The sequence below is a fragment of the Coregonus lavaretus genome, assembly GCF_964263955.1.
Source record: "Coregonus lavaretus genome assembly, chromosome: 11".
NCBI classification, from domain to species: Eukaryota; Metazoa; Chordata; class Actinopteri; order Salmoniformes; family Salmonidae; genus Coregonus; species Coregonus lavaretus.
The window spans coordinates 34822594-34849932 of NC_139998.1; the positions used below are offsets into that span (position 1 = coordinate 34822594).

General features: G+C 48.6%; 1 protein-coding gene across 2 annotated transcripts in view; it reads left to right on the forward strand.

Annotated features, from left to right (window-relative positions):
- Positions 1-27339, forward strand: part of LOC311137305 (breast cancer anti-estrogen resistance protein 1-like) — a 67777-nt gene that overhangs the window by 29866 nt on the left and 10572 nt on the right. For both annotated transcript variants that reach the window (XM_084171728.1, XM_084171729.1), the window contains exon 3: positions 25786-25941. In XM_084171728.1, coding sequence (XP_084027854.1) covers positions 25786-25941 — 156 coding nt within the window. The remainder of the gene's footprint in view (positions 1-25785; positions 25942-27339) is intronic.

The following is a 27339-nucleotide window of genomic DNA, read 5'->3' on the forward strand; positions in this document are numbered from 1 at the left end:
CGAGGTTAGGGGGTGTCCGATGTTTGGGGAAAATTAGCTAGTGTATGTCATCACAACAGCAGGCAGTACAGGAAGTCGGGAGTGAGGAGAAGAAGTACTGCTATTAGGGAGTAATAAAAGTGAATTATCCCCTACTGCGTTTTGTTTTTTATCTCACCACAGTCCCAGAGTAAAACATAATAAATATGAAGAGAGTGGCTCTGGTAGGATCTGAAATGCCTAACATGATGGTCAAGTGGTAGAGATTGTTATTAAAGTTATTCCCACTGACGCATTAGCTAATTTTGCTCTTAACACTGTGTTGTGCAGGTTATTTTATGCACGTATTTACCTTGAATTAATTAGCTGTATTGTTATCACTTGTCCTTGTACCCGAGCTGAACCCTTTAACTCCGCCCCCCACGGACACCGAGCCAACACACACACGCGCGGGCACACGCACACGCACACGCACACACACACACGCACGCACGCACACACACACACACACACACACACACACACACACACACACACACACACACACACACACACACACACACACACACACTCACACTCACACTCACACTCACACTCACACTCACACTCACACACACACACACACACACACACACACACACACACACACACACACACTCAAAGCTCTCACATACACACTGTGATGAAGACTAATTAGGGAGTGATGAAAAACCCTGGCATTGTCTCAGCATCCTCTGCTGCTTAACTGGAGGAGGTACAGACTAGGACAAAGACACAGTTACACTTGGCAAAACATCTGATAAGCAGGAAGACAACACAGCTTGTCTGTAAATGTAAAGGAATAACACACACTCAGAATCTCACTCTAACCCCATGTCAATAGTGTCACATTGTTATGCTGCTATCTTGATTTTGTGTGTTGACAGCCTCAGCCTTTTCCTCAGATGAACCGGCAACAGTTGAGCAGGTTGGAGAGGTGAGGGGTGGAGGGGTGAGGAGGTTGTTTACAATACCCTGTTGGTACAACGAGCCTTCCCCAGACTGTCACCTTTGAAAGGGAGCAGGGGGGCGCCCTGATCCCAGTCAGCTGTGCCAGCCAGGCCTGGTCCGGGCCTGGGGACAGGGGATGGGAGACGGGAGCAGTAGGTGGGAGGGGGTTGCGGAAGGCCAAGCAGCAGCAGCAGCTGGAACAACTGTGATTGGTTAGCAGGCCTTACATCAAAAAGGATGTATTTGAAGCCCTGGCACACTCCTTCAAGGGCCTGGAATTCTCCCCCCGTCCTCGTCCTCTCCATTCGCTCAGTCCCCACTCTCCGACCGACTCAGTGTTTTTCAGTTTTCTACCTAATCCATTTATGCTGCATTGGTATGCCACCCAGCCGCCCAAAAACAACCCCCACCTCTCCTTCAAACCATGGCAACTCCTTAGCCCAGCCGGAGAAACAAACAAGTAAACAATTCACCGCTGTCTATCTGTCCTCTTCCCTTCTGAAAGAGAAGACAAAACCTGAGTGGCCTCAGTAAATACCCAGCTTTGTTGGAGCTGAAAACGCCACTGCACTCTGTGTCTCTGAAACCCAATGAATCAGAAAGGATATATTTGATCAATGTTATTGAGACTCTTTGCTATCGGCCTCAGTACCTTTAGCAGGGTTGCTATAAGACAGTCCTTCTCAAATAGTGGGGCGCGCCCCCCTGGGGGGGCTCGGAGCGATGCCGGGGGGGCGCGTGTGACCCCGGGAAACATGCTTTTTTTTGCCGCAGGGAGTAGGTTTTTCTTTGCACCGAACAAGAGCACAGAGCACAGAGCAGGAGATATGAAGTGCAGATAACAAACCCTTAAGAGACACCATGGAAACATATTTAACAGGGATGAAAAGAAAGGCGGAGAGAGACGGAGATAATGAGACAAACGTAAGTCTCCCGAAAGCTAAGACGAGGAAATATGACGAAGCGTATGTAGCGCTTGGCTTCACTGTGACTACGGTGGGAGAAGAGGAAAGACCGGTATGTTTACTGTGTCTAAAAATGTTGGCAGCGGACAGCATGAAGCCAAATAAATTAAGGCGTCACTTAAAGACATTACACCCCAATCACGCTGATAAGCCACTTGAGTTTTTTCAGCGAAAACGTGCCGAATATTGCCAACAATCGTCCCGCTTTGTGAATGCTACTTCAGTAAACCAGCGAGCACTGTTAGCATCATATAAGGTGGCGTACCAAATTGCTCAGTGCAACAAAAAAAACTATCCCTCTGTCCAATGACACTGTCGCCAGACGTGTATAAATTACATTGCTAACGATCTTAAAGAACAGCTGGTAGATAAACTCAAAGACAAAGGTTTTGCCTTACAGTTCGATGAAGCAACTGACAACAACAAAGACTGTTTGTTTATCGCTTATGTACGTTTTGACATGACAAACTCCCTGTGTGAGGATCTACTTTTTTGTAAATATGTCTCAGACAGAGCCACAGCTGAAGAGCTATTCAAAATGCTGGACTGCTTCCTGACTGAGAATGGGCTAAAGTGGGAGAACTGCATTGGTGTTTGCAGTGATGGTGCACAGACCATGGCAGGGATGAGAAAAGGACTTTGGGCACTCATCAAGAAGGCCTCACCTAATGCTGAGTGGACGCACTGTGTTATACACAGAGAAGCACTGGCATCAAGGCACCTTTCCTCTGAATTAAGTGAGGTTATGACTGACATTGTAGGTGTAGTCAATTTTATAAAGACCAGACCACTAAAAACAAGAGTATTCTCTGCTATCTGTGAGGAGATGGGAGCTGAACATCAAGCTGTGCTGTTTCACAGTGAAGCAAGGTGGCTGTCACGAGGAAAAGTCTTGTCCCAAGTTTTTGAGCTCAGAGAGCAGATAAGAATGTTTTCGGAGCAGGAGCACAAGTATGACCTCGCAGAAAAATTTAGTGATGAGAACTTCCTGGCAAAACTGGCCTACCTGAGTGACATATTTGGAAAGCTAAATGAACTAAATCTACAGCTTCAAGGGAAAGATAAACACCTCCCTCAGGTCACAGACAAGATCAGCTCTTTCACTCGAAAGCTTGCAATGTGGGGCAGGCGACTTGATGAAGGAAATACTGATTGATTCGAGAACCTGCATGAATTTGTTGACACTACTGACTATGATGCTACCTCAGTGATTCCATATATTAAAGAGCATATTTCATCACTGATGGGATTCTTTAAAAAGTACTTCCCTGAAAACAGTTCCCAATATGACTGGGTGAGAGATCCTTTCAATGCACCAGCTCCAATTGGTTTCAGCTCTGCAGAGGAGGACCAGTTTATTGATATGACGTCTGACTCCACATTGAGACTGAGGTTCACATCACAGACCGAGTGAATTCTGGCTGAGTGTAGAGAGGCAGTATCCACTCTTAGGGCAGAGGGCCATGGGCATTCTTCTTCCTTTTGAAACATCTTATCTTTGTGAGACTGGCTTCTCTGCTGTTGCTGCACTGAAGACCAAGTACAGGTCCCAGCTAAACATTGAGCAGGAGCTGAGAGTTGCAGTATCATGCTTCAAACCCCGTTTCGAAAAGCTGTGCACTGCAAAACGTGCTCATTGTAGCCATTAATCCTGACTTCCTCATTAAGTATTTTCTGTTACAGACTAAAAAACAATGTTAATAAAGTTATTCTTTGTTGTAAGTTGATCTATATTTCTTTCTTTATTTTTGTTTTGTTTTCTTTAATGTTAATAAGGATACAATGTTATGCAGAGGTGTACTTATAACAATTTTATAGACAAATTATACTATTTACAGTCACGGCGGAAAGTTGGGGGGCGCGAAATGTTTACTTCTTCCTAGGGGGGGCGTAACAGAAAATAATTGAGAAGCACTGCTATAAGAGGTCATGACCTAGCTCCTGTATGTCTATATACATTATGTGCTAAATGCTAAGCTGATAATGGCTTGAGAGTTGCACCACTCAGACTTTGAGGAGGAATGACAGACTCCACTGGGACTGGAGCTGCCACCTGATCTTTTAGAACCTTCTCTCCTGCTACTGTCTATAAAGTATTTCAAAGTACAGTGTGTGTCTGTGACTGACATGTTCATAGCAGAGCTCACTGCTATTGTGTGAGGCTGACGGTTGGGGAAGAGGTGGCGTTAGAGAGCAGCCTGTTTGAACCTGGGCTCCTTTGATTAGGGCCAGCTAGGTAGATCCAAGCCTTCTTATCACCTGCAGCCTCTAATGACCCTGTTTGCAGGTGAGAGACGCTGTGATAAGGAGCCAGGCAGCCGGGGGCTAACAGCAAAAGCTGCTATGGGACTCAGCTCCTCTCCTCCCCTCTGCTCTGCTCTGCACTGCACTGGGGGGAAATGGTGGGAGATTTAGATTATATATTGGTGGTTTTGTGGGCTGCCTGCTCTGAAAGTAAATGTGTAATCTCATGAGTGTTTAAAGAGACCTGACGGGCGCTCACCTGAAATGTAGGGAGAAGGAGGGGGGCTTATCTGCAGGAGCAGTCAGGCTTTTTGGGGGAAGGGTAGTCGTGGAGTGAGGGAGGGAGGGAGGATGGGGGTGGGTGAGGCGTCAGGGGAGAGAGAATGAAGGTGTATGTGACCTCCTGCTGAAGAAATGGCTGCGTGCTGTTACCTATCTAGCACATAAATACACTGCTCAAAAAAATAAAGGGAACACTTAAACAACACAATGTAACTCCAAGCCAATCACACTTCTGTGAAATCAAACTGTCCACTTAGGAAGCAACACTGATTTACAATAAATTTCACATGCTGTTGTGCAAATGGAATAGACAACAGGTGGAAATTATAGGCAATTAGCAAGATACCCCCAATAAAGGACTGGTTTTGCAGGTGGTGACCACAGACCACTTCTCAGTTCCTATGCTTCCTGGCTGATGTTTTGGTCACTTTTGAATGCTGGCGGTGCTTTCACTCTAGTGGTAGCATGAGACGGAGTCTACAACCCACACAAGTGGCTCAGGTAGTGCAGCTCATCCAGGATGGCACATCAATGCGAGCTGTGGCAAGGTTTGCTGTGTCTGTCAGCGTAGTGTCCAGAGCATGGAGGCGCTACCAGGAGACAGGCCAGTACATCAGGAGACATGGAGGAGGCCGTAGGAGGGCAACAACCCAGCAGCAGGCCTGCTACCTCCGCCTTTGTGCAAGGAAGAGCAGGAGGAGCACTGCCAGAGCCCTGCAAAATGACCTCCAGCAGGCCACAAATGTGCATGTGTCTGCTCAAACGGTCAGAAACAGACTCCATGAGGGTGGTATGAGGGCCCGACATCCACAGGTGGGGGTTGTGCTTACAGCCCAACACCGTGCAGGACGTTTGGCATTTGCCAGAGAACACCAAGATTGGCAAATTCACCACTGGCGCCCTGTGCTCTTCACAGATGAAAGCAGGTTCACACTGAGCACATGTGACAGACGTGACAGAGTCTGGAGACGCCGTGGAGAACGTTCTGCTGCCTGCAACATCCTCCAGCATGACCGGTTTGGCGGTGGGTCAGTCATGGTGTGGGGTGGCATTTCTTTGGGGGGCCGCACAGCCCTCCATGTGCTCGCCAGAGGTAGCCTGACTGCCATTAGGTACCGAGATGAGATCCTCAGACCCCTTGTGAGACCATATGCTGGTGCGGTTGGCCCTGGGTTCCTCCTAATGCAAGACAATGCTAGACCTCATGTGGCTAGAGTGTGTCAGCAGTTCCTGCAAGAGGAAGGCATTGATGCTATGGACTGGCCCGCCCGTTCCCCAGATCTGAATCCAATTGAGCACATCTGGGACATCAAGTCTCGCTCCATCCACCAACGCCACGTTGCACCACAGACTGTCCAGGAGTTGGCGGATGCTTTAGTCCAGGTCTGGGAGGAGATCCCTCAGGAGACCATCCGCCACCTCATCAGGAGCATTCCCAGGTGTTGTAGGGAGGTCATACAGGCACGTGGAGGCCACACACACTACTGAGCCTCATTTTGACTTGTTTTAAGTACATTACATCAAAGTTGGATCAGCCTGTAGTGTGGTTTTCCACTTTAATTTTGAGGGTGACTCCAAATCCAGACCTCCATGGGTTGATACATTTGATTTCCATTGATAATTTTTGTGTGATTTTGTTGTCAGCACATTCAACTATGTAAAGAAAAAAGTATTTAATAAGATTATTTCATTCATTCAGATCTAGGATGTGTTATTTTAGTGTTCCCTTAATTTTTTTGAGCAGTGTATAATAGATACACGTGTGTGTTTGTGTGCGCTTGTGATGGATGATGTGAGGAGAGAGAATGCGGGGAAGGAACAGAGAGAGATGGATGGATGTGCACGCTGAGGAGTCACTCTCCCGCAGGCTAGAGCAACAGTCTAAAGCAGTGCAGCTGCCGGTCCGGAGCTCAGAAATGTGCTCATCCATAGACATGACATGGCTGCTGTGTGTTCCTGTTAGTGCCTTGCAGGCTTGTACTTCTGTGGCCTTCTTTAGCTGTAACCCACACATTCCTGTGTGCACTACCTCTCTCTGTGCCTCACTCCCACACGGCCCTTGTAGCTTCACCTCGCCTAGTCTCAGCCTGGGAGCCAGAGGAGCTCTTCTCTGCTCTGCCACACACTGTGTGAGTGTAATATTTACTGTTAACCTTTTATTGTTTATTTCACTTTTGTTTGTCAATTTCACTTGCTTTGGCAATGTAAACATATGTTTCCCATGCCAATAAAGCCCCCTTGAATTGAATAGAGTGAGAGACAGAGAGAGAGAGAGAGACTTTGACTTTTGACTTTCTTTCCCCAACCTCTCACACAGACATTCCAACAGAGACATTAATGGCATTAACCTGGTGCACACAGAAAACACATGAATCACAGTTTCACTCATGACACAGAAAGGACACCCCTGTCCGACTCCCGGGTCATCCCGTGCCAACCAGCTGTTTGTGGCCACTGGAGGTCCCCTGACCTCTTTGGTACTTGGAGTTTGTAGAGCCCCCTCCATCTAAAACCCACCATACTCTCCGCCCCACATACCCCCTGCCACTGATGTGCCTTCACTCCTGTTAGGCTCATAATGTTCCTTAACTTAATGCAGAGGTTGTAGAGGGCTTTACCTCCCACCCCCTCAAACTCCCCCAGGCTTGGAGTGTTAAAATCTAACAAGTCCTCCAGACCCCCTTGCCAGTCCCCAGTCTCTGCCGTCACCTGCAGTGGCGGAAACATTGGTGGGGGAGGGGCCACCCCACCCCTCCTCTCCCAGCAGTCGCAGGTCACCCAGCCTTAGTAAACCCGCTGCCATCAGTCGCCTCTGCAGGGTGGCCAAGTGAACCAATCTCAAAAGGATGGCTGGGTTGTGGAAGATAGGCTCCTCCCACACCCACAGCCCAGGCTCCACACCCCCTGCTTGTGTGGGCCTTAGGAGCTGGCAGGTCCTCAGCACCGCAGAGTAAAAATCAGAGAGACCTGCTGTTCTCAGCCTCTCCAGCCTCATGAGGAATAGCTGCCGGTCCAACCCTAATCCGCCAGCTCTCCTCAGCAGCATGCATGCTGGTTCCCTCCAGCTGACATAAGTATGGTATAGCAGTCTCTGCGCCGCCTTTAGTCGGAATGCAGCCACCCTGTTCTCCAGTTCCACCAGGCCCTGTCATCCTTCATGTACGGACATATACAACACTGTCGCCCTCAGCCAGTGATGGCCCGACCAGAAAAAATCCACCAGTTTGCGTTGCAGGTCTGCGAGCAGACCGGTGGGGGGGTTGAGGACGGCCAGTTTATGCCACAGGGAAGATGCCACCAGGTTGTTGATTATCAGCACCCTCCCTCTATATGACACTTGGGACAGGAGCCACCTCCACCTGGCCAGTCTTGACACCACTGCCTGTGACAGCCCCTCCCAGCTCTTCCTGACCCACCTCTCTGAGCCCAGGTACACCCCCAAAATGTTAAGCCCTTCACAACCCCACTGCAAACCCCCTGGAAGCAGAGGTGGGGCCCTATCCCTCCATGCCCCACATAACAGAGCTTTGCTCTTGTCCCAGTTCACCTTAGCTGACGAAGCTCCCTCGTACACCTTCAGACTAGTCTCTAGTGCCTGCATATCCTGCCCGTCCCTGACCATCACAGAAACGTAATCTGCGTACGCCGACACTGCTATGCCTGTCAACACACCCATGCCTGTCCAGCAGACTCCCTGAAATCTCCTGCATAGCAGGCCCAAAAAAGGCTCAATGGCTAGTGTATATAACTGCCCCGATAGAGGGCATCCTTGTCTAATGCCCCGCCGCACCCAAACTGGCCTACAGAGCCCCCCTCCCACCTTGACCATACATGACGCCCCAGCATACAACATCTTCACACATGCCAAAAACTTTTCTCCAAATCCAAACACAGACATCACATTAAACAGATACTCATGGTCCACTCTATCAAAAGCTTTCTCTTGATCTAAAGAGACCAGTCCAAAGTTCACATTAGAACCTCTCGACAAGTCCAACATGTCCCTGATTAAGAACAAGTTGTCCGTGATTGAGCGTCCTGGCACACAATATGTCTGGTCCTTGTGTACTATAGAGTCCAGATGGGACTTCAGTCTGTTAGCGAGTACCTTGGCAAAAAACTTGTAGTCCGCACAGAGCAATGCCACAGGCCTCCAGTTCTTAAGTTCACACAAGTCCCCTTTTTTGGGCAGGAGAGTCAGATCCGCCCAACGGCAGCTCATCGGCAACTCTCCTACCTAGACGCACTCACGCAACACGCAAAAGAAGTCCAGTCCAATTATTCCCAAGAATTTTGTATGAAACTCCACTGGGAGTCCATCGACCCCTGGTGCACGGTCGGGGGACATCTGGGTTACGGCCTCTGCCAGTTCATGGGACAACAGGGGAATGTCCATTTCATCCCTCTGTGCCAGAGAGAGCTTAGGGAGTTCTGCAAACAAAACCTGAGCACACATAGGATCACACAGTTCTGTCCTATACAACTCAGTATAGAACTCATGGGGCAGCGCACAATTGGCCCAGCGTCGTCCAGGGTAGGGGAGGGAATGGCCGGCAGGGATGTAGCTCAGTTGGTAGAGCATGGCGTTTGCAACGCCAGGGTTGTGGGTTTGATTCCCACGGGGGGCCAGTATGAAAAAATATATATATAATAATAATGTATGCACTCACTAACTGTAAGTCGCTCTGGATAAGAGCGTCTGCTAAATGACAAAAAAAAAAAACTCCACAGTCCGCTCCCGCATCTCCCCGACCACAGAGGTCACCCGCCCATCCGACAGCCGTAGATAATGCATACCCTTGGCTTCACCGCTCTGTCTTTCCAAACCAAAGAAGAGGAGCTGGGAGCATCCATCTCATTGAGCATGGAGAACCTATCTCTTACAAGTGTTCCCTTTGCTTTAACCTGGAAAAAACTGCCCAGGTACCTATGTAATTTAGCTAAATTAGCCTGGAGGCCTACATTGCCTTGCCCCACCAGCTCTACCTCCAATTCACTGATACTACGCTCAAGTTCCCCCAATATTCTCCTAGCCTCTGAGGATGAGAGCGCTGTATACTGTTGACAGAAAAGCCACATTTGTACTTTTTTCCACATCCCACCTTTGACTCAGAGACTCATACTCCTCTCTTTGCTGCCCCCACCTTTCCCAAAAAGTCTGGAAACCTGAGCAAAAAGTGGGATCTTGTAAGAGCTTTAAATTAAACTTCCAATAGGATGCCTGCCGAGGCCCTGGTGAAATAGACAGCCGAGCCATTGTTATGTGGTGATCCGAAAAACCCACCGGGAGAATGGTAGCGCCCAACTGCCTATTGCTCTGATTCCTAGACATGTAAAACCGATCGAGTCAGGCTGCACTCACCCTAGTCCCAAAGACCTTCACCCATGTATACTGTCTTGTGTTGGGATGTCTAGTTCTCCAAACATCCACTAGGTCAAACTGATTAATAATGTCCCTTAACACCCCCACTGAGCCTGAATGAGGCTCCTCCCCATTTCTGTCTTTTGTAAAATCCATCGTACAGTTCCAGTCCCTGCCGACCACCAGCGTCTACTCAGGCGCTACCTGTGAGAGTTCCTGTCTAAGACACCCAAACAGACGCCCCCTCTCTCCCCCTGTGTTAGGTGCATACACATTTATAAGGACAAAACCTGTGGTTAATTTCTGCTTTTACTACAAGCAGTCTACCCCGACCCAGTGCAAAAAGGACTGCCACCCCTGCACTAACATTTGTTCCATGGCTCAGCACACTTGCCCCTTTCCACCAGAGCCCCCAATCAACTTTATTCACCACATCACTATGTATCTCCTGCAGAAACAACACCTGTACTTTTTTTTGTTTTACATATTCACCCAACAGACTCCTCTTTCCTGCATCTCTGGCGCCAATTATATTAAGCGAGCCTACCCGAAGAGTATCCATAAGAAGTGGGAGAAAAGCCAGCAAAGAAAGAGACCAATACCAAAGCTCAAAAAGCCCCAGTGCCAGAAAAATAACTATTCATCTAAACAGCATCTGAAGGTAGACCCTTACGCACGGTTGTGACCCACTTCCTCAACCTAAAACGTTTTCTGGGTGAGAGGCACCATGCCCCTCATTCATAGCCTGTTGTACTGATTTTACAAACTTCCCCAAAAAATCTTCAAGATTAACCTTTTTCCCTTTAGTTTCATTCAAGAAACTTGACAGTTCCCTGACCGTGTACTTTGACCCCTCACCATAGTGCCCTCAAAGCTCATCACCAAGCTAGGGACCCTGGGACTAAGCACCTCCCTCTGCAACTGGATCCTGGACTTCCTGATGGGCCGACCCCAAGGTGGTAAGGGTAGGTAACAACACATCCGCCACGCTGATTCTCAACATGGGGGCCCATCAGGGGTGCGTGCTCAGTCTCCTCCTGTACTCCCTGTTCACTCATGACTACATGGCCAGGCACGACTCCAACACCATCATTAAGTTTGCCAATGACACAACAGTGGTAGGCCTGATCACCAGAAAAGACGGGACAGCCTATAAGGAGGAGGTCAGAGACCTGGCCGTGTTGTGCCAGGACAACAACCTCTCCCTCAACGTGATCAAGACAAAGGAGATGATTGTGGACTACAGGAAAATGAAGAGGACCGAGCACGCCCCCATTCTCATCGACGGGGCTGTAGTGGAGCAGGTTGAGAGCTTCAAGTTCCTTGGTGTCCACATCACCAACAAACTAACATGGTCCAAGCACACCAAGACAGTCGTGAAGAGGGCACGACAAAACCTATTCCCCCCCAGGAGACTGAAAAGATTTGGCATGGGTCCTCAGATCCTCAAAAGGTTCTACAGCTGCACCATCGAGAGCATCCTGACTGGTTGCATCACTGCCTGGTATGGCAACTGCTCGGCCTCCGACTGCAAGGCACTACAGAGAGTAGTGCGTATGGCCCAGTACATCACTGGGGTCAAGCTTCCTGCCATCCAGGACCTCTATACCAGGCGGTGTCAGATGAAGGCCCTAAAAATTGTCAAAGACTCCAGCCACCCTAGTCATAGACTGTTGTCTCTGCTACCGCACGGCAAGCAATACCGGAGTGCCAAGTCCAAGAGGTCCAAGAGGCTTCTAAACAGCTTCTACCCCCAAGCCATAAGAGTCCAGAACATCTAATCAAATGGCTACCCAGACTATTTGCATTGTCGTCGTCCCCCCCCCCCCCCCCCCCCTTTTACGCTGCTGCTTCTCTCTGTTTATTATCTATGCATAGTCACTTCAATAACTCTACCTACATGTACATATTACCTCAATTACCTTGACTAACCAGTGCCCACACACAGTGACTCTGTGCCGGTACCCCCTGTATATAGCCTCGCTATTGTTCTTTTACTATTGTTATTTTACTGCTGCTCTTTAATTATTTGTTACTTTTATTTCTTCTTTTTTTATGGTATTCTTTCTTAAAACTGCATTGTTGGTTAAGGGCTTGTAAGTAAGCATTTCACTGTAAGGTCTACACCTGTTGTATTCGGCGCATGTAACAAATACTATTTGATTTGATTTGATTTGAAATTGGCTCCAACACACCCCTTACAAATATTCCACTAGCAATGAGCCTACCCACCAAATTTGCTCTTTTCATGAACACAATCACAGCTTTGTTCATTCTGGAAGCGGAATGTATAAATTCAGCTCCTACCTGTTCGCCGATCGCGAGCAAAACCTCCTCCACCTTTATTCCATTCTCAGGAACACACCTGAATCCATGCCGTAACGACAGCGTCTCCTCCGTGCTAGGCTGTGAAGCCATCGCGCACACCACACCGTTCAAAACCCCAGGAAACTAAAACGCTGTCCTCTCCCTCCCTAACTTTGAAAAAAAAAACAGTGGGTACCGCTAAAACAAACAGTGCATTAACCCTCCACCATAAAAAAAAAAAAAAGACCAAGGAAAGACTCAAGAAAATAAGTTAGCACAGAGCCCTTCACACGAACTCTCAAATCCCAGCATGCACACAGAGAGAGAGAGAGAGAGAGAGAGAGGAGAGAGAGAGAGAGAGAGAGAGAGAGAGAGAGAGAGAGAGAGAGAGAGAGAGAGAGAGAGAGAGAGAGAGAGAGAGAGAGAGAGAGAGAGAGAGAGAGAGAGAGAGAGAGAGAGAGAGAGAGAGAGAGAGAGAGAGAGAGATTTAAATAACCTTTATTTGGTCTGGGAACCCACAACACAATAAACACTCAAACAAACAAAAACATGGTTAAACATCACACAACACCAAATCTACCGTAACTAAACACAATAGCCTCTAAATACACCATATACTCATAAACAGCCCAATGTTATTAACCATTTTGTAATAGGCAAACTAAACCCTCAGTCTCGCTGCCAACATCCCCTCCAGCATTCCCACCACATCCACAGACCCCTGTCCCTGAATACTGTTCATTTGTGTCTTTCAAATTGCTAATTTAGCTGCCCCTGACACAAAGTTAAGCAAGATAACTACACCCCTTCGACTAAACCTGTACTTTGGCCCAAATATAAACTGTTGGGAAGAGAAAACCTCTCCCAGAGCTGAGGACCAACTAGTGATCAGGTCAATCATCCCAACCAACCTGGGACACTGTAAGAAGAGATGTGCCAGAGTTTCAGACTCAGCACAGAATGGACACCCCTCCCAGTAGGATCCAGGTGTACCAGATACATGTTGGTGGTTATAGCTCCATGTATTATCCTCCAATGGAGGTCAGCTGTCCTCTTTTCAATAGGCAGTTTATATAAAGACCTGCCAACAGCCTTTTGGGGAGGCACCTGGACCAAACACACCTGCCCACCTCGTCGATTTTATCCCTTCCAGGGGGACACTTTTACACAGTGGCTATACAATCATTAGTCTGTGCCACAGGGTAGAGGCGGCTAGGTTATTGGCTACCAGCACCCTTCCCCTATAAGACAGCTGGGGTAGCACCCATTTCCACCTAGACAATCTGCCACACACCTTCTCCACTACACCCTCACAGTTCTTTTTTTGAAAGATATCGGAGCCTAGAAAACCCCCCAAAGTCTTCATCCCATCTCTGCCCCACTGAAAAAAATGGGGGGGCTAAAGGGGTGGTCGGGGAACGTGAGAGAAGAGCCCCGACCACTACACCCGGTGGGGTTTCCAGATTGATTCCCTACGACCATGGGAAGAAGAGTGGGAACAGTATTATACCGAGGAGTCGGAGAATGACGACGACGACGATGAGTTTCTGTTCCCTAACTCGTGGGGGCTCCCGGAGGAGTCCTCACTGGCGGAGGAGTGCCGAGAGAGAGAGAAGGATTGGATCTGCAGGGTAAGAGAGGAGGCCACTACATTACGGGGCCTTATAGCTAGAATAGAGCGGGAGAGATCCAGTCAAGAGGAGGCACTGCAGGAGGCTCATAGGGAGAAGAAGGAAGTTGATGCATGGAGAGAGGAGCTGGTTAGGCAACTTAAGGAGCGTGGGTTAATAGAGGAACCCAGGTATGCGGAGATACGCACTGTATCGCCAGTGCGCTTGCACAGCCCAGTGCGTTCTGTGCCAGCGCCCCGCATGTGTCGTGTGAAAGTGGGCAGCTAGCCAGGACGGGTTGTGCCAGCTCTCCGCTCCAGACCTCCAGTCCGCCTCCACAGTCCGGCCCGGCCCGTTCCTGCTCCTTGCACCAAGCCAGTGGTGCGTGTTCCCAGTCCGGCCCGGCCTGTTCCTGCTCCTCGCACCAAGCCAGTGGTGCGTGTTCCCAGTCCGGCCCGGCCTGTTCCTGCTCCTCGCACCAAGCCAGTGGTGCGTGTTCCCAGTCCGGCCCGGCCTGTTCCGGCTCCTCGCACCAAGCCAGTGGTGCGTGTTGCTAGCCCGGTACGGCCCGTTCCTGCTCCTCGCACCAAGCCAGTGGTGCGTGTTCCCACGCCAGCCCGGTACTGCCCGTTCCTGCTCCTCGCACCAAGCCAGTGGTGCGTGTTCCCAGTCCGGCCCGGCCTGTTTCTACTCCTCGCACCAAGCCAGTGGTGCGTGTCGCCAGTCCGGCCCGGCCTGTTCCTGCTCCTCGCACCAAGCCAGTGGTGCGTGTCGCCAGTCCAGCCCGGCCTGTTCCTGCTCCTCGCACCAAGCCAGTGGTGCGTGTCGCCAGTCCGGCCCGGCCCGTTCCTGCTCCTCGCACCAAGCCAGTGGTGCGTGTTCCTAGTCCGGTTCGGCCCGTGCCTGCTCCTCGCACCAGACCAGTGGTGCGTGTGTCCAGTCCGGCATGGCCCATGCCTGTTCCACCGGTGCCTGGTCCGGCACTGGTCAGCTGCTCCACTCCGGAGCTAGAGCAGTCCGCTCCACCGGTGCCTGATCCAGCTCCGGTCAGCTGCTCCACTCCGGAGCCAGAGCAGTCCGCTCCACCGGGGTCTAGTCCAGCTCCGGTCAGCTGCTCCACTCCGGAGCCAGAGCAGTCCGCTCCACCGGGGTCGAGTCCAGCTCCGGTCAGCTGCTCCACTCCGGAGCCAGAGCAGTCCGCTCCACCGGGGTCCAGTCCAGCTCCGGTCAGCTGCTCCACTCCGGAGCTAGAGCAGTCCGTTCTACCGGTGCCCAGTCCAGCTCTGGTCAGCAGCTCCACTCCGGAGCCAGAGCAGTCCGCTCCACCGGTGCCCAGTCCAGCTCCGGTCAGCGGTTCCAGTCCAGACCCAGACGTCAGCCCCTCTCCAGGTTCGGGGTCTCCCACACCAGGGTCCAGACAGGGCTTGGAGTATCGTGGGAGGAAGGAGAGGGGAAGAGGCGCGCCGAGGTCCAGACCAGACCAGGGGCGCAACAGGGAGGCGGAGAGTATGTGGTCGTCACGCCCGGAGCCGGATCCGCCTCCGAGGCGGAATGCCCACCCGGCCCCTACCCTGTTATGTAAAGGTTGTGCGGTCAGAGTCCGCACCTTTGGGGAGGGGGGGGTACTGTCACGCCCTGAATCAGGGGACTCTTATATGTTGAGTCAGGGTGTGAATGTTCTATGTTAGTATTTCTATGTTTCTATCTAGTATGTGTAGTTCTATGTTTTGGCTGGGTGTGTTTCCCAATCAGAGGCAGCTGTCGCTCGTTGTCTCTGATTGGGGAGCATACTTAGGCAGCCTATTGGCAATTAGGGGTTGTGGGATCTTGTTCCGTGTTAAGGCTAGTTTTGTGTTCAGCCTTTGGACTTCAGCCTTGGTTTGTTGTTTTGTCGTGTGTTTATCAGTTAAATAAACATGTATGCATATCCCGCTGCGCCTTGGTCTGACCCGTCCTTCAACGAACGTGACACACAGAGAAACCAGACAAAGAATAAAAGCAACCTATGAGGCATGATAATCATCATTCTTTTAATTTTCTCTTAACCTTACCACGTTTCCCACTACCTTTTGCTGCCGTGACAGCAGTAACACATTTCCTCAAGTGGAAACGCTTCTTCACACTCAACTGGTCTAACCCCACCGTCTTTTGTAACACCACAGCTGACCTCACAAATTGATCAACATAAAAATAATTTTAACAGATTTCCCAAAAGTCTGGTCCAGGAACCCATTTACCTCATCTAGATTGTAAATTGAGTTGTCGCCAGCTGCTATCATATACACTGGGATATCAGAAATGTCCATATCCTTCTCCTGATCCTCCTCAACTGAGGCCACAGACCCCTGACTCCCCTCTGCCACAGCCCTCTCAACACTCTCCACTTGCACCCCATCACTTGTACCGGGCATCTCTTCCACTGCCTGGAAGACTAGCCCCACCTTAACCCCCTCCTGTACCCCATTACTCGTAATGGACCATCTCCTCCACTACCTGGGAGACTAGCTCTACCTGAACCCCCTCCTGTACCCCATCACTCGTACTGGGCATCTCCTCACCAGTCTGGGGAAATGGCTCCTACAACAATATTTTTCTGCTGCACATCAGACGCTATATTCCCCTCTGTTACAAGCTGCAACTCAGTACCCTCAACACTAACAACTTGTTCCTCAGCAACAGGTGCTTGTGGCTGCTCTGCCACTGTCGGCCCACCTCTCCCTACATCAGTGGGCACAGGCGTTACGAGGACCACCTGCATGCATGCCTCCCTCCGCCTTCTCCCTTTTCGGGCGAGCATGTCGCTTATTGCCAACATCCCCACACTCAAAACACTGTTGACTACCCGTACTAGCATAAGCCATATACAGTCTGTTGTCATACTTGACTATAAACATAACTCCTAAGTCTGCTCCGGTGAGTCCAAAAACATAAACTGGTTTCAGAGCCGGGTGTTTGCAACCCAACAGGACAATTTTAATTGAACTTGCAAAGCAAACTTCCCAAACCGCAGAGAGAGAGAGAGAGAGAGAGAGAGAGAGAGAGAGAGAGAGAGACGAGAGAGAGAGAGGAGAGAGAGAGAGAGAGAGAGAGAGAGAGAGAGAGGAGAGAGAGAGAGAGAGAGAGAGAGAGAGAGAGAGAGAATGAGAGAGAGAGAGAGAGAGAGAGAGAGAGAGAGAGAGAGAGAGAGAGAGAGAGAGAATGAGAGAGCGAGAGAGAGAGAGAGAGAGAGAGAGAGCCCTGCCCCACGCTGCTCAACAATAACCATTAGACTCCCTGCTCCCCGAGGCCTTTCCACTGTATTGTAATGTGGAGCTGTGCAGTGAGTGACTCAGTAAGCATTTCACTGAGTGACTCACTAGGCACCTCTGCACAGTGCTCCACTATGCACTCAGAATACATTCTCATGTTGTTGCAGTGGGACTGTGGCACTGGGACTGTGTGACTGTGTATAAACAGAGGCTCCAGATATGAGTGTCGCTACTCCCTGCTCCCTGCCCAGCTGCTCTGTGCTGTGCTCTGGGAAGGGAACACTGGGAGGGGTGGGAGGCTGTGGTTGGAGTCCCATACAGTCCTCCCCAGCCTTAGCTCATGCTCCAGCAGCAGTAGTATAGTAATGACTCCATGCTGGGATGCAGCTTTGATGGCTCTGCCTGCCCTCAACTATGGCCCTCAATGGTGTGGTTGGGGATGAAGTAGGACTGAAGTGGTTGGGTTAGTCTTTATAGAATCAGAGTTTACTCTTCTAGTGCATGGCATCACCAAACGGCACTGTGTGGGTGTGTGGGAACCCTTCTTGGATGGTGGCTGGTCAGGCATTCCTATGTGAAGGGTGTTGGTGCATGAGGGTGAGTTGAGGACTGGTGTGCTGTGGGTACATGCCAGCAGCCAGGGACGTAGGAGATAGAGGATGCCCTGCACATCTGGCTGCCACCTCACAGTGTACCCAGTCCAGCTGTCACCAGCCCACGGTCCTTACTGTGGGCTCATTGGTCAGCAGCACTGAGGGATCTCTAGAGTACAGCCTCACTACGGACCCAGGTGAATCTATCTGTGATCTATCTGTGGCTGCTAACTGTAAGTCGCTCTGGATAAGAGCTAAATGACTAAAATGTCAAATGTAAAAAATGAGTTTCACACATTTCCTCTGTAGATGTGACGCAGTCTGAGTAAGGAGGTCAGTGTGTGTGTGTGCATGTGCGTATGGTGAGTGTGTGTTTAAAAGCCTTGTTTCTTGCCTGCCAGGTCTCCCCTCCATTACCTGCTGTGGACTCATTTTCTGCTCTGATAGTGTTTAGAGAAAGGGGGAGAGAAAGTGAGTATGGGAGACAGAGGGAGGGAGGGTAGAGTGAGAGAGTGCAGAGGGAATTACAGGGGACTCGTTGCCCTGAGCAGTGGAGCGCTGGTGGGGCCTTTTTGGGCTCTCATGCAGAGCTCCATCCCTGGTCCTGTTATTACATCCCCACAAAGCCTACATCAGATAGAGGGGAGGGATGGGGAAAGGAGATAGGGGTTAGCAAGGGACACGGAGACATGGATCTTCCCCTTAGCGTAAAAAGCAGGTCCCCAGAAGCCTCTCTCTCTGTGTGCTCCAGTGGTTTCTCATCAAAGGGATGGGATATCACAGAAGCCAGGGGCGCTCTTTGTTCTGGGCTGGGGGACTCAAAAAGCCAGAGAGAGAGGGAGAGGCCAAATCAGAGTGGAGGGACACAGGGTTCACACACGCACCACATCTCCTCTGTCAGCTCAACACCCACTCCTGACTCCTGAGTGGTGTCATTAGTGTGAGGATGTGTGTAGCCATGTATGGGTGTTTCTTTGTGAGTGTGTATATGTGGTGTGAGGTTGGCCTTATTAGTGAGTAGTAAACCTAGTGGTCATGGCTTTAATAGGGGCTGGCTCTTTGATGTTTTCATGGTCCTCTCAGTAGGGTCAGGGATAGAAGGGACCAATCTTGAGTAAGGAGACAGGAAATACATAAAGCTTGAAGTGATGGGGACCAAATGCTACCTCAGGCTATGTTCTAGTGTCAATAGTGCATTCATGTAAAAAAATAAAAATAAAAGCATAGCCTAACACTGCTTATTACACCGTCCAAACAACATGGAAGCATTTCTATTCCCACTTGACACTCTCTCTACAATAGAAACTACAGATGAATAGATTGATAGTGAAGGATTCTCCTGTTCTTATCCGACCGGTGCTGTGACGGATACCCTTTCCACGGTAACACAGTCACGTCCATTTGAGACAGACATAAGTGTGGTATTGCCAGGAGATGCTGAAGAGAGATTTTACATGGGGGCTGTAGACAAACACACTGAGAGAGAGCGAAAAAAATAGAGAGTTGCAGAGAGAGCAGTAGAGAGTGGTGCTCCCAGCTAGTCACGGCCTGCCTAGTCATGGCAGCTATTTGGGGCATGCGTCCCTGGCCCGTGGGGCTGTTGAGGGGGTCTTTGCGGATTAGTTGTTAGGCCCTCCCTGTCTCCAGTAGCGCTGTACTCCGTCCTGCCAGGCTCACCAGGCTGACTCACTCTGGCCCGGGGCATGCCACATGGCACACGGGCCAGGGGGCCAGCAGTAGAGCTCCGACAGAAGTGTGGAGTTAATTAAGGCCTGATTAATCCTGCAGCCCGGACCAGGGAACCAGGGATATGGGGCTGTAAATCTACACACCCCACCCTGCGTCAGCGTCTCAGCCCCCCACACCCCCACGGGCTCCACTACAGTCAAGCTTTACTGCACTGCTCCCATTTACTGCTGCTGCTGGGAGGGATATTAGCTCTGATCTGGGTCACACACCAGCTGCTTGGAAAGTTTTAGGTTAAACAACCCTAGGTCTGAGGGAGGATTAAGACCTTATTTAAGAGCCTTCTCGGAATTGAAACCCTTCGTCACTACTATATCCAGCTGAAGTAGTCAGTTTGAGTCTCCCCACATACATTTATAAATATGCAGTTTACCACATACATATAGGATAAAATTACCTATCGGACAACTTCGAATGGGCCTTCTTTGACCTGTCCTCTGTCCTGTAGTCTGTGGTCTGTGTGTTTGACCTGTACTGTGTCCAAGCCACACTGCCTCCATCTCTCCCTTCTTCTCCCTCTCCGCCATCTTGGAGTGGGCGGTGGTGTAGATGAGGTCTCTCTTCTCTGGCAGCCATGCCACTCTCCAGCTGAGGAGGACCCAGGAGCTGGGTTGCCATGACACAGCTGCATTCTGCCATGCCATGCCCTGTTCTGGGCCGGGCGCTGGCATCACAGCTGATCATGCCTGTAACCTGTGCAGCTGTGAGGCAGCTGTGAGGGATATGTAGGGGGGACAGGCTACACGCCCCAGTCTCTCAGCCATGTCTAGGGAAAGATTAGGAAAATAACATGGAAGAGAGAGGCTTGGAGGGAAGGTGATGATCTGCTGTTTGAAGCTTGTGTACAAAATCATCTGCCTGTCCCCCTATCCCCCCTACATATCCCTCTATCCCCTCTCTACAAAAAAAGGAATGGTCACAGCTTGTACCACAGATGGCCCCTCATCAGGCTGAGATGGGGGAGATGATGGGAGGGGGGGGTCTGTGGAGGAATTATCCTTCACGGTCGGCCTCCTAATCCTCATGAAGAAAAAAATATGTGTGAAGTTACTTCAACTCCCCTCAGCGTTTGGACTTTGACCCTATGATAAAGCACTCAGGGCTTTGTTATTCATGGCCTAGTCAGGGCCATAGAATAGAATTAGGAATTAGAATACTAGAATGGACCTTCTTATGATCGGATAAAGGTCAGCCATTTTGTTCAGGGAGTTGGTCAACCATGGTTTACCAGTGCTGTGATAAGATATTGTGTAAAAAATAATGAATTTGAAGAATGTATCTGCACTTCATGTTTGTTAGCTAGCTAGCCAGCCACTTTTAGAGGAATTATTCCATAAATGTTTCAAATTAACTGCTAATATGCCAACATTACATTGAAACAATGCAGTCAATCCTCAGCCAAATGTTTTCCACACACATAGCTACGTGTAGCCTACTTGGACACCGGGTCCCCACATTTCCCAATCTCCCACGCCATATAGCCTGAAGCCTTCGGCCTCTTTCCGCAGGCTCTATTTCTCTACGTGGGAGCATTGCGAACCTGGTTACATGTATATTGAACAACACAGCAGCTTTTCAGCATGTTTTGTTATTTCTGTATAACAAAAAATCAACAACGAAGTTGGCTCTTTTACAATGGGGGTCAATGGAAAAGAATGTTTATTTTCCCCAATTTGTGTGCGTGGTCGAGGGGAATTCCTTCTTATGACATGAATACCGACTCGGAGTATAGCAACAGCTTTCCAAGAAAACAACAATTTTGACATTTATGGTCTGTTTGCATATATTTTATTGGCTATTTATACAGAACATTTGTATAAAACTCATATAAACTGTATTTATAATTACACAACAATATTTTAGGTTGACAATAATTTTATTGCACAATTTCTGTTATACAACGGGTAGGTCTAATCCTGGATGTTGATTGGTTAAAACTGCATTCCAGCCGGTGTCTATTCCACAATTTACCACCAGCTAAATCTATGACGTTGAAATGCCTATTTACTCTGTTCCATCTGACTGCGCAATCCACTGTCTAATCAGCCCAGCCAGGCAATTTATGTACTAGATCTACACTGTAAAAAGCATCTAGACATTATCTCCCATTTCTTTTAGACTCGCATTTGGTTTTCAACAGCGTAGATTTGTAATAACCTAGCTGTCTGTCTCTCCAACATTTGCAACATTGTTTCAATATTGAAATTCGGTCTCCAGGTGTCCTATGGTAATGAACGTGTTGGGAGTCGGGACGAGGCAGACAGGCTGGCAGCTTTTCTCAGCCAGTTGAAATCATGAATCAGCATAGTTTTTATGGATATACTGTAAATGAAGAAATGTCAATAGAAAAACACTATATCTCGTGGAAGGATGAAATAGTATGAATATATTAATCAAAATAATCATTATTTTGGTATATGTTGGTAACCAGTTGTATAAAAGTGATAATGCCCTCGAAGCTGGTGTCGACTTCGTCTCGGACCTAACAACACCTGTGCCAATATCCTCCAATCAGCGGGCATAATCACTTAAATATATCACATGCCTTACTTTTATTTTCCTGCATATGTAAAATCAGGATTATGCCTCTACTGCCATTCATTCCAATTAGACTGGTTTGGATTTCTCCCTGACCAATATGGCTGCCATTTTCACCCCATTCTTGAACTTTTAGTGTTTATGACATAGCCCTCTAATAATGTAATAGGATTTTATGGTCAGGGCACTGTACTAACATTACAACACACTCACACTACCTGTGAACTAAAATGGGTTCTGCCTCTGGGAGAGTAATAGAAACACACAGCAGTAGATACAGACTGCATTTTCAATCAAACCTAAATCAGATTAAATTCTCCTCATCATAGGGATGGAATTATGATTATTAGGTTATTTTAATAATTTATATTATAATAACACTTTACCTAAGGTGTTTGAATGTAGCACCAAAAAGCTATCAAGGGTATCAAAGGAAGCCATAAAACTGAGTTTAATTTTCAAACATCTGAAGAAGTGAGGTCCAACGTGGGATATTAGTCTTAGTACTCTACCCTTGGTTCACTTGAAAGACCACTTCACAAGGGTCAGAAGAAGGTTTTATTTGTCTTGCCTGTTGCAGGTGGACTGGCAAACCCTTGTGTTCTGAAACGATCTGGACAGACAGACAGACAGGGTGACTGTGGAGAGTGGTGGCATATATCATGGTGTCAGCTGGGTTAGGGGTCAGTGGACTGTGGGTGGTGGGGGACATGGGCAACAGAGGGCCGGTGGGGTGGTGGTGATGGGGGCTCTGCAATCTGTTCCTCTCCTCAGGGTGACCCCTTTTCCAACAGACAGAGCCTCCATGAGAGGACCAGCTGTGGCCAGCTGCCAGCCCAGTAAAGCAGCGATGGCCTAGGGCAGAGCATCACTGCTCCCCATTATTCCACACCCTCAATGGCTCCAATGGAGCTCCTCGTCTTTTAGTGACATTATCATTAGGGCCTGATAGAATGTTGTGACAGCTGGCGGCTGGGTGTGGCCCATCCCCCACTCCCCTGCTTCTCTCCCATTGACGGAAGCCTTTCAACACTATTGATGAGGACTTGGCTAAGAGCCAGAGCCCATATGTGCCCATCCCCTCCCCTCTCCAGCATCTTCCTCATTGATAATTCACACTATTGATCACCATTAGTTATGCTGATGGAGCTCAGGGCCTCAGAGGGATCCTCCAATACCATTAGATGACGTTAAGGGCCAGTTGAGGAGGGCATTGATAGGGCTGGCTCATTACCATGTGTTGAATTACCAAAACTCTGAGAATGTTTCCCTCTAATCTCATTAAAAGCTCATGGAGGATCTTTGTCGATAAGAGCGAGGTTACGTGATAGACATCTGACTTTCACTTACTTCTGTCAATAAGTAGCCTGACGCTCCCAGGAACATGCTGGTGTGTGTGTGATTCATGTTTCTGTGGGCTGTTTACATTCATGTCAACAGGACAAAACATGCCAGATAAAACACAATAAATATGAATAAACTCAGAATGACATGTTGTCAGTTGTGCTTGCATATCCCATCTCATCACCCTTATAGCACAAAGGAATATTGTTATTATGTTGTAGTAAAGGTCTTTAGGTCAAGAGGAGCATACAGTAAATGTTATGATCTACATTATATCTGAGTATTGAGGAAAGTGAGCGTTTTGTGTGAGAGAAGGCTGCCAAGGAGGCTGGGAGATATCATCCTGTGATGTGTTAGATGAAACACCTGCTGTGTACTTTAAACGTGTGTGAAACTGGCTAGCGCCATGGAGAATAGGCTGTCTGTAGAGACTAGGAAAGTAAGGCAGGGAAAGGAGGGGAGAGAGATGGAAAAAGGGGGAGGAGGTGGGAGAGGGAGGGAGTTTTGTGTAGGGAGAGATTCTAATATTACTTTGGTTCAGTTGATTAAATTTGTTCTGGGGTTTTCCCTTACTCCTATTTCAGCGTATAGGCTGTCAGTTAAGAACATCTACTCTCTTTCTTTAGACACTGGTTCTGAATGAATGGACTAAGGGAGGCATATAGAGGAGGAGGAGGAGGAGGAGGAGGAGGGATACAGACAGGACATGAGGACAGGGATGAGACATATTAACAGAGGCAGATTGTCAGATTTATTTCAGGGGCAATGGCTTAATTATCTGTTTAGCTGTGCTGTCACCTTTCAAGTGGCAGGCAGCCTCACTGGGAGAGCAAATATTATTAGAGGATCTGGGAGAGTTGTGGCGTTTCATTAACAAAGAATGTCATTGGTTTCTTAAATGCCAGTCAAGCAGACTACTGAGGTACCCTCCACAAAGGAGAGCCAGAGAAGGGGAGTAGAATTAACAATTAGTAAAGGCTGGTGTGTGTGTGTGTGTGTGTGTGTGTGTGTGTGTGTGTGTGTGTGTGTGTGTGTGTGTGTGTGTGTGTGTGTGTGTGTGTGTGTGTGTGTGTGTGTGTGTGTGTGTGTGTGTGTGTGTGTGTGTGTGTGTGTGTGTGTGTGTGTGTGTGTGTGTGTGTGTGTGTGGGTGGTTGTGTGTGTGTGTGGGGGTGCTCGAGTACTCATGCATATTTGTGTATGCAAGTGTGTCGGTGTGTATTTGTTTCTCTGTCTATCTAAATGGACAAAGGATTTATTTGATTGTATGTGAACTTGCATATTGATTACTAATAGATATTTATTGCTGCATTTTTTAAACTTGGATTGGTGCACACTCAATATCTGAAGAGCATCTATCTCACTCCCACATGCCTGGTTGCCATAGCCACTAGTGAGGAGTGGAGGTGGAATTCCAGAGTGGATATGATGAGATTCTATTAAGTGCTATCGGGCAGTTCACTAGGCACCACCATCTTGTACCAGGAGGTGTGTTCAGTATAGTTAGTATCAGTGCTGCAGCTTTTGTATTGTATTATTTCTCTAAGGTGATTGACCGTGTGTGTGTGTGTGTGTGTGTGTGTGTGTGTGTGTGTGTGTGTGTGTGTGTGTGTGTGTGTGTGTGTGTGTGTGTGTGTGCGTGTGCGTGTGCGTGAGTGCATGTGTGTGTGCGTGAGTGCATGTGTGTGTGCATGTATGTGTGATTGGACTGCTACACTCCTCTCCCATCAGTAGTGAAGGCAGCAGCAGCAGCAGTGTATCTCTGTAGCTGGGAGTAGATCATCAGAGATTTCCCCATTGCCCTGATTGGGAGTGAGATACCAGCATTCCCTCTCTGTGTGATTCCACAGCCCTCGCCTGCAGGGGATCGATAGCAGGGCCAGATGAAAGGAAGTTAGAGGAGAGAGATCCACACACACAAACACACAGTCAGAGGAACTCAGATATAGACTGCCAAGGAGCACTGATGCAGGGAAATATCATATGATTATATGACATGATATGGTCCTGATAGGGAGTGGTAATGCTTTGATTCTTAATATCCTGTGATGTATTGAATACTAAGTATGTGTACTAGTTTGGATGGATGGTATGCTCCAGTTACTGTCTCTGTATTGATGGAAAGCCAATGTGCTGTTGTCTATATAGCGGTCTGTCTGTTTTCATTTCCCAGGCCCAGACAGTTGACATAACCCTGAGACTATAATACTGTGGGTAAACAGGCAGACAATAGGACAGCCCTTGTTCCCATACTGACCTGCCAGGACCCCCATTCTGTTTTTACTGCCTCTGGGGTTAATCCAGACCCTGACTGTGTTACAGGCCGTGTTGACTTCTCACTGTGGGCAGGGGGACTTCATTATGATTGAGTCTTGAGTGGATATAATGTGCGTACTACAGTAATCGTCTATGTGATGGAGTCATTTGGACCGAGGAAAAGCACATTAGGCTTAAAGATGCATCAATTTGACAAAATACTGTAACAGACCATTTCACTAACCTCATGCCTCTCTCCCTCTGTCTCTCTCTGTCTCTCTCTCTCTGTCTCGGTCTCTCTGTCTCTATCTCCATCTCCGTCAGGTGGTGGTGCCAACGCGGGTGGGCCAGGTGTATGTGTATGACACAGGGAACTCAGAGCAGGATGAGTATGACGTCCCCCCCAGACACCTGCCTCCCTCCCAGCAGTCCCAGGACATCTATGATGTTCCCCCGACCCGTGGCCAATACAACCAGCAGGTGAGGAGTCAGCTAGAAACACATGATCTCTCTCCTGAGCCCTAGGACCATGCCTGATGACTCCTGGCTTTCCCCGTCCCCAGTCCACCTGGTCGTGCTGCTGATCCAGTTTCTGTTGTTTTGCCTGTGGCTATGGAACTCTGACTTGTTCAGCAGACATGCTACCTTGTCCTGGACGTGCTGTTTTCGTCTCTCTCTCAATTCAATTCAAAGGGCTTTATTGGCATGGGAAACATATGTTTACCTCACCTGCATTTATGTTAACACTGCACTCCCCCGCCTTTCTAGTAAAGTAACAGTAACATACCCACATCTCTGAAGATCACATTTCTCATCTTCCATATCATCAGCAATTGAGCCACACTAGTGATGGTGTCCTGTGTATGAGAGGGGCTGTGGTATTCATGTCCTCTCACTGTCCTGCCTCGCCACTTATTGTCTCCTATGTCACTGAAGTGATTTCATCCTCTTCACAAGATTGATGGCTATTATTCCTCTCGACTGCCTTAGACACACTTCCCGACTCGATTGGTCATCTGTCTGTGAAGTGTCTCGCTTCTCATTAATAATTGATGTGTTGGGAATATTAAACCACTCTCCCTCACCTCCCTCTCTCTGTCTCTCTCTCACTCTTTCTGTCTCTCTCTCACTCTCTGTGTATGTTTAAACCCACGGCAGTTCTGTGATTCCATGTCTATTTTTAGAGGAGGTCATACATTACTAGCAGGGGAAGTAGATATTTCAGTGTCTGGAGGCGTTAGAAAATGAAGGTTGTATTTTTCCACAAAGCACAGTGAGCAGCGTGTCCTGAGCTGCATGTGCTCTGGCTCTGAAGGTGTCATTCGTTAACAAACACACACACACAGACACAGACACAGACAGACTTCTGGAGCAGATAGACAAGCACACAGCCATTCTATCTACTGACATCTTCTATTCCCAAAGCAAAGGTCGCATGGCAGTAGAGAGGGGTAAAGAACTAGCTGGAGGGAGGAGAGAATGAGGGAAAAAGAGGAAAAGCTGTTTGACTGCGTCAGAGAGGGAGAAAAACAGCTGGAAGACAAACTGAGAGTAGAAACAAAAATGAATAAGAGGAAGCTGAAAGGAGTAGACATACAGCCTTTTAGAGAGACAGTGTGATCCTTCAAATATAGTGCAGGGCCTGTAGGGATATCATTGCATTCAAGCTCAGATAGCAGCACATGTTCACTGGATAATCTATTGAGCCCTGGCTTTGGTTTTCTGCTGAGAGGAGTAACACAAACATCTATTTTTCACTCCAACCTGTCTGCTATCAGATCAGTGTACCCGCGCTGAATACCAACTCCAAACAAATTGCATCGCCTGAATTCAAGATTCTGATCAAGTGTTTTCTCAAGGTGCCCAATGGTTGTGGGG